Genomic DNA, 8,026 nt, shown 5'->3' with positions numbered 1-8,026 from the left:
TTCCATCCGTCTTTTTTTGTTGTTGTTGCAGTTGAAAATGTAAGGGGAATGTTTTTCCTCCTCACTATTTCCAAATATTAAAATAGAAGAACGCCACATTGTACTGCACAGCAATTCCACAAATTGGTTTTTTTTTTTTTTTTTTATTGTAACTTTTTCAGTGTATGGCCTGTCCACTTTATTTCTGTGGAAACCATAAGACTGTATAGAATAGGTGGAAACGCATCATTTCACATGCATTTCTATGAGTGGAGTCAGTGATTAGTCATGCTAGTGGTGTGGACTCCTCCCGGATTCCAGCTTAGAAATCCCATTGAGCAGAGGAGTATGATGGAGGGAGTGGGAGTAGGATGGGAGGAAGTGTTTGAGTGTGAGTGTGTGAGTGTGTGTGCATGTGAAATCATATGTAATTGAAAAGGTCCTTCTGATCCCATATATAGAACTGAACTGAAGTAAGGGACATGGCCTTTGTTGATGCTTAATCAGTCATCTTTCTAAGACCTGCCCAATCCTTCATTGACTGAAGGAGTTTCTCATTGTGGAATGTCAGTGTGCATTAGGATGCATGTTAGTGGCCTTGTTTAGTTTTAACAGGGAGGGCATGCTGTCCACCAGGTCCTTGTTGAGAGCCTTGACCTTGACATGGGCAATTGACATTATGAATGGCTGAGAGTCGGCCAGATTGTAAACTTGCGAAACGCTTGGACTTGCTTCAGAAATTTCACAAGACACAAACATCGAGTCGCTTCACCCAGGAATGAAGAAACAAAATTACAACATTAGTCATTCTGATAGCTTTAATGGGTCTCACAGGGCACTTTCAGTTCTCCTTCATAAACGTCTGTCTTTTTCTATTCTTTTCAAAGATTTGCATCACATACACACATGCCAGAGATGGCGGGTGTTGGAGTTCCCCCCCCAATTTCTGAGAAATGATGGCTTTTATGGGAAACCATCTTTAGGAGGAGGAGGCACAGCATAGTGCGTTCAAATGGCAAATGAACATTAAAAGATGAGATAAAAGGGCAGCTCTATCAGAGGAGAAAGTGAAGGTCTGAGAGAGAGAGAGGAGAGAGGAGTCTGAGGGGAATAGAGAAATCAGTGCTGTCAGATCTCATGTCCTTGTGAGACGGACTGGGAGTTTCCAAAACTGGAGGAGGGGGAACAAGGACGGGGGCGGTGGTCGGCGGAGGTGGGCGGTGAGGGGGTGGGCGGTCGGGGGGAACAAAAGCTTGAAATGGAAACCCCGGACAAATCCTGGAAATTAGGCGCACAACACTCCGTCGTGCACAGGAAACCCGGCAGGGCAGCGGCCCCCTCTCAAAGCCTCCTGGGACTCTGAGTCAGGCAGGCAGGCAGGCAGGCCGGCTGGCAGGCAGTCAGTCAGCGTGTGTGGAGCCAATGACCACAACCATCACGGCACCTCTCACTCTCCCTCATGTCAGAGTGGACACTTTCTAATCAGCTCTTAAACGGAGGCCTGTCTGAGTCACCTCACTGGGCTATATGATAACACAGGCTAGTATGGGAAGAGTGACATTCCAGTGGTGGGGCACACACAAACACAGCTCCTGGACGAGATAGCAGCAGAGCCACACCGCAGAGTAAAGCAAACATGTTAGGTGGGGGACGAGGGACAGCGTCTTTGTTTATCCGACCAAGAAGTGGCTGAGTGGACAAGGCTGGGTATCCCAGCCCTGGTAATGCACACATTCCTTTCTGCTCCAGCACTGTCCAGCGGAGGAGTGTCCGACAGTCCGCCTCCTCACTGTCGGAGGGGCAATAAAGTGGGCGGTGGAGGGCCATTCAGAAATTCACTATCATCTCTTTTAGTCATCAATAGGACCGGACGAGTGAACCTGCGCCAGCCAAACGGGGAAAGGCAGATTAGCTGGTGCCTCCCACATCATAAGTGTGCAGTGGTCAGGGGTGGGGTGGGGGGAGTGACCTCACCGAGACATGGGCTATGACACATCAAGCCCAGGATTGTTTATCCTTTCACTGTTTGGTTGCTACAGCAACACAACTCGGGATCAAAAAACTGTTGGCAACGGCAAATATCTTTGGTAGAAACTAATGAAAATAAGATTAAGCAAAAGCACTGTTTTGAAACTTGCTTGCTGTGTGAAATACAGACAGGGAAGACAATCCAAAGTGTTTTCTTGGAACAAAACAGACATGCTGGAAATCTGCACCTTGCTACTGACCCTCCACCCTTTCCATCTCATGGAGGAAGGAAGCGTTTATCTGGTGGAGATGGGGCAGCTCCGAAGGCCAGGGCAGTTGGAGCTCACCCTGGAAGTCTCCTCTTTATCTGCCCTGTCCACAGGACCCTGTCCGGGAACAGAGCAGGAAGGGTCACTATTGATACTGGCGTCACAGTCCAAATGCGCTCACACAAACTACTCTCTAAACACACAACGTAGCTCGCCTTGTCCAGTGTAGTAACATCAATGTTAGCATAGCCTTTCACCCTAGATGGGAGGAGGCTGAGACGGAGACGGGTCTGGCCTCGATCTGGCACGATTTGTGCTCAAATCTTCACTCAGCCTCCACTTTCTGTTGTGCTAACAGAGCAGTGAGAACCAGCTCCCAGCAAGGCCTAGTTCAGTCTCATCAAGATAGATGACACAGCTGTCTGTGCCGTCTGCCTCGATTACCGTGACAACAAGAGAAGTGGAGCATCTTCACAATAGCAGTATTGACCCCCCCCCCCCTCCCCTGCTTGCTCAACCAACCCCCCCCCCCCCCCCCCCCCCCCACCACCACATACACCACCTCCCTCCTCTCCTCGACACCCTTCACGGCCAGAGGACCGTGCGCAGTAAACAACCCCCTGGCAGAGCAGGCACCTCGCTGGCATCCCTCTGCGAGATGGGCACCACGCGTCCTCCGTGGGGCTCCAGCGGCTCCCGCTGCTTCCTGGGCTCCTGCGTGCTCCTGGCTCTGGGCGCGCTCACACACACGGCTCAGGCCGCGCCAGATTTCACCGGTGAGTTCACATTTTGACCTTTGGTGTGTTAGTGTGCTGGAGGGACACAAATATGAGGGCTCTGTGTCAGCCAGCTGGGCTTCATTATGATGAGAGTCATCAAATGTAAAAAGAGTGATGGGAGTCTATGTATGCGTGTGTGTTTGTGTGAGTGTGTGTGTGTGTGTGTTTGTGTTCTCGCAAGATAGAAGCGTGAGCGTGTGAGGGCTTTTCTGCAATTTATCGCTTGCACATCCTGTACCAAACAGCTGCACAGTGTCATGCTGAAAGACGTGTGTCAGGGTTAAAGGGGCTGTGTGTGTGTGTGTGTGTGTGTGTGTGTGTGTGTTATATCACTCTGCCCACTCCTCATTGTTTCCAACACAGTTTAGGAAGGGGAACGGTCATCTGAGTTAACCCAAAGCTCTCCGAAGGCAAAGCAATACAACAACAGATTGGGGTTGGACTCCTTCATGAAAATGGCCTGGATAAGAGTGCCATATAAAGTCTTAGCTCCTGGTTGTTTGGCGTCTTTATTCACCTTTATTTCAACTTTAAAACTTATATAAATAGTCACTGAATGATCTCAATATCAGCGATTTTGCATGAATGTTTGCAGATGATGTTGTTTGGTTAAATGTTTCTTGAGAAATTTGTTATCAAAACAAAAGTTTTTAATAAATGCTTGCTACCACATGCATATCAGTGAACTGCCAGGTACTGCAATAGAATGGTTTGTCTTGCATCACTGTTAATGTCAAACGAGTATTTAACTGGTAATCTGCGACAAGCCAGGGAGTGGCTTTTTGAAACAATGCTGCACCAAATGGAAACTGCACACATTTGGAATACCCAGGGGTGGCATTTCTCATTTAGTGACACACTAATCTCAAACGCAGAGGTGGCTCTGACCCTGATACCCCGCAGTTGACCCAAACAATATACTGCAACAGAGAGAGGGAGTCTTCGGCTAAGAATAGCGCATTGTGTGACTGTGCCTGGTACTGCCTCCCTGGAGTCTCGCAGCATGTGCCAGGCTGGGATGGAAAGCAGGCCAGCTCTGACAGAGACAGGGGCCTGGAGCCAGCAACCAGGCCTTTAAACATGGCCTCACACGTATCACACACACTCACTGTTTACTATACGGACAATCACTAGAGGGCAGAGAAAAGAGAACCTCGGGTCTGAAACCACTGCTGTGCTTTGAGTTCGGCCACAGAGGGTCTAACAGAGCAGGAAACAGGAAGGTCCAGGTGTAAGCTCGCCAGCTGCTTGTTATTTTGCGCTGAGGAAGTCGGTTCCAGCAATAAGATTTGTGTTTCATATAAAAACAGCTGACATGGTCATAACACAAGTTTGTTTTTGTGCTGAAATGCTAACCACTCTGTTTTTATATCACTGTTTTATCTTGTCTTGTCTCTTGGCTCATTATCTTTATATCAACTGATTAAAATATCCATTATAACTCACAGTACATTGTTTAACATACAGTATAGTCATTGTTTTGTCATGACAGACAATGTAGCTCTTGGGAAGTGGCTTTGCAATTGTTGAGCTCCGCCTAAAAGATTAGATATAGAGGTATGATTGAGCAAAGGTCTGATGTCAGTAATTCGTGTTGATTGCATAGTAGTGCATAGGTGATAGCAATGCTTAATATCCTTGACTACGAAACATGCTTTATGTTTTTAGTAGGTCAATCTAATGTTTTACACTATACACAGGTCAAGTTTTGGACATGTTTGGTGATGTTTTTTTTAACATTAAAATGTTCTTTACTGTTCCCTCAGTCTACCTGCACAAAATTCTCAGGAACCACACTGCACATGCATGCGATGGAGACACTCTCAATATCAGATGCCCCTCCAAAACCACCATTGCCATCCTCTCTGCTTTCTACGGACGCCGTGTGCCGAGCCCGTACTTGTGTCCAGCCACAAACCCAAACACCACTCTGGACGAGAACACGGAGTGCATGTCCCCTGTGGCTGTCGAGGTACTGTTCCCTTTGGTATCAACATGCCTTTTACAAAACAGCAGATAAACCTGCATAAGACACCACAAATTCTATTCATCATGAGGTCTGATCAACTACTCTAATAACAACAACAAAAAGTGACTGTCTAACAGTCTTAATCTAACATGACACTAATGTCCATGAGTAAAGCCATGCTAACAATGATGTCATGTGAGTATTAGTTTCAAATCTTTATCAGCGAAGTTGTCAGAAGGAATAAATTAATCTACGTCAATCTATGTGCGTAACGAAAGTCATGAGTAATGACATGAATGAACACCTCACGATACCAAATCTGGACACAGACTGCCAGTCCTAATGCCTCACTACTACTAGGTTGGAAACCCACTTTCAAATGTAAGGCTACCTAGTAACCCTCCCTCTCTTGTGTGCTTGAAGAAAGTGACGTCAGAGTGCCAGGAGCACAGGAGTTGTCACATACCAGTCATCAGCCAAGTGTTTGGACAAGACCCCTGCCCTGAGACCAGCAAGTACATGCTTGTGTCATACAAGTGCCGCCCAGGTTAGTTGGGACACAACAAACTAGGAAGATGTCTCTTAGTTCATCACTCTCTCTCTATAATATGACCATTACATAATATTCAGTTCTTCGTCATCATAGGCTGCTGTGTGACAAGCACACTCAGCATAAGTTTTTTTTTTCCATATCGATTGGCTTTACGTCAGCATGACATTGTGGTTGAAATGTGGTGTCCAAAGAAGTAGATCATGATGTCTGGAATAAGTTCTGAGTCGCTATGAGGTTTTGCATCCATGGAAATGCTAAAATGTCTTTTTTTTGTGTCCTTGCTTGAAAGAGCATCACAGGACTAAAATGGTGTGTGAGAACGAGAGGCTGCGACTGGCGTGTAAGAACGACACAGTCCTCGCCATCTACTCTGCCACGTTTGGCCACCAGCTGCACTGGAACCACGACTGCCCACAGGAAAATGACGTCAAGGCTGACATGGGTCTGCTGCTAAATAGCAATACTGCCATCTTGTGGAGTGATACTATACTGCACATATTCAATAACACTCCACCCCATTACACATGCTTATGAGTAGTCTACTGCAAAAAGAAGTATTTGTTTGTCTTCAGATTCAACAAATAGCAAAAGATAAAGATCAGACTCACAGTCCTTGGGTCAGTGCTTATGTAAGTATGATTGTTTTCCAGAGTGTTACTCATCTACTGCCCTGAGGAGAGTATCTCGCCGTTGTCATGGCAAGGCCAACTGCTCGGTCCTGGCAGACATTCAGAATTTTGGTGACCCCTGTTTCCCTGGAACCAGGAAGCATCTGCGAGTGTCCTACACATGTGGTGAGAGAGGAAGTGAATCAGATTGAAAAATACTTCATCATTGTACCAGAAGATTTACATTTACCAAGTTAATTCAAATGGCCGCTCTAAGGGAACAAGAGTTATTTTCAGTTGGTGATCACTGTATGAACTTTGTTTGTACTATTTAATGTATTGTTTACTATTATACTGTATTGTACAAAACTGTATTGTATTGAACTGTGGTACTGAACTAAGCATGCCAATATAGCAAGGTAATTGTAGGAATTGGGGAACAATGTCCTCTGTTTCAAATGGTTTTCTCTTCAATCAGTTCCCAGATATCTTTTGGAGGATGTCGGGCGTGGGACCACAGACCCATTTTTATTAAATGACTACACTCATGGTAAATCCTCACTCTAAAGAAATCAACATCACTTCCATTAAATCTCCCTCCCTCCCTAGGTTAATTACATCCATGATGATTTGATATAAGGACATGTTTGGTAACAATTTACATGATTGATCTGTGGTGACAATTGGGCTAATGAATGTCACTATAAAGCATATATATTTAAATATGACTCTATATATGGATAAGAGTGAATAAGCCAACAGATGAACCTCTCATACACAGGCGGCTGGTACACAGGCCCCGGCGTGTCCAGGCCACAAAACATTTTCACCAACTCTCTGGAAATCTTTTCCCAAATTCAGGGTATGTGGTTCAGTGGCTGCTTGGCTATAAGAACGTAATAAGAACAGTGCAGAGAACCTAAAATCCTATTCACTCTAAATCTCAAATCCTGTATTTGTGTCTTCAGCACAATTTCAAACAGTTCAACAAAGTGCTCTGCATCTGATCATTTCTGATGGTATCAGACTTATTGTCAGCTCAACACTGTGACTTTCCTAAAACTGTTGATCAATTTTATCCCTGTCAGTGCTTTTTTAATGTTCACCTTTATTCCAGGGCACCAATTCAGATCATGTCAGTCTGTCCTCCTTTTCACCCTGGACCTTTCACTTCACAGGTCTTCCAGAGACAGTAGCCCTGTATTTTGTCTCAGGGATCTGTGCTGGCTTGGTGTTCCTGCTATGTTTGTTTGGTCTGAAATCCACACTCGTGCGAGATGCCAAGGAGCTGTTCACTGAACTGGGAGACGAGATTAAAGCCACGCGTCGCCGAGGCAACTTTGAGGACGACGACATCTCCGACTCCTCTTTCCGTCGGCTCACCCAGTCGTACCGCATGGCGGACATGTTCGGCCCAGACATGATCATGACTGTGGAGATGGTGGAGAGGGATGATGAGAGAGGGAAGGAGCTCACCAATGGGGATATGTGGCCTCACCGTGACTCTAGCCCTTATGCCATACACAACATAAAATCCTCCTCTACATAACAAAACTGCCCTATGGATTTCTTGTTACTGTAACATTAAAGGGAAGTGTGTGTGGATGTGTGTAAAGGAGTGGGTGTTGTGGGCTTAGGTCATGGGAATATATTAAGTGACACCCACACACTAAAACTGTAGGTTAATTACATCCATAATGATTTGAGAGTTGCAATATTAATTGTTCAAACTTAAATTTCAACTGTAAAACGAATGTGAAAATCCCACCAGTAGGTCTAAGCCTAGCCTATAAAGTGTGAGTAGGCACAGAATTAACCGTATTATCATTCTGTCTTTATGATTGTCTTTATGGTACAGTTTATTCAAGTTAATAAAACATATTTTTGACTATTGGCTTTCT

The 8,026-nt window shown here is 45.4% G+C and overlaps 1 protein-coding gene across 2 annotated transcripts; it reads left to right on the top strand.

Annotated features, from left to right (window-relative positions):
• The first annotated feature begins 2,829 nt into the window (after positions 1-2,829).
• si:ch73-335m24.2 (protein eva-1 homolog C) lies at positions 2,830-8,016 on the top strand. Of its 2 annotated transcripts, XM_062525276.1 has the most exons (8): positions 2,830-2,992; positions 4,762-4,967; positions 5,388-5,511; positions 5,807-5,959; positions 6,168-6,311; positions 6,604-6,675; positions 6,907-6,987; positions 7,304-8,016. In XM_062525276.1, exons 1-8 carry the CDS (start codon positions 2,875-2,877, stop codon positions 7,672-7,674), a joined length of 1,269 nt encoding a protein of 422 aa, XP_062381260.1. In that variant the 5' UTR covers positions 2,830-2,874; the 3' UTR covers positions 7,675-8,016. The 2 variants fall into 2 exon arrangements, with proteins under 2 accessions (XP_062381260.1, XP_062381261.1); XM_062525277.1 differs by lacking the exon at positions 6,907-6,987.
• Positions 8,017-8,026: the final 10 nt, after the last annotated feature.

Source organism: Sardina pilchardus, chromosome 21 (genome assembly GCF_963854185.1).
Source record: "Sardina pilchardus chromosome 21, fSarPil1.1, whole genome shotgun sequence".
Lineage (NCBI taxonomy): Eukaryota > Metazoa > Chordata > Actinopteri > Clupeiformes > Clupeidae > Sardina > Sardina pilchardus.
Note: the sequence above shows the minus strand (reverse complement) of the source record. Positions and strands in the feature narration are given on the sequence as shown.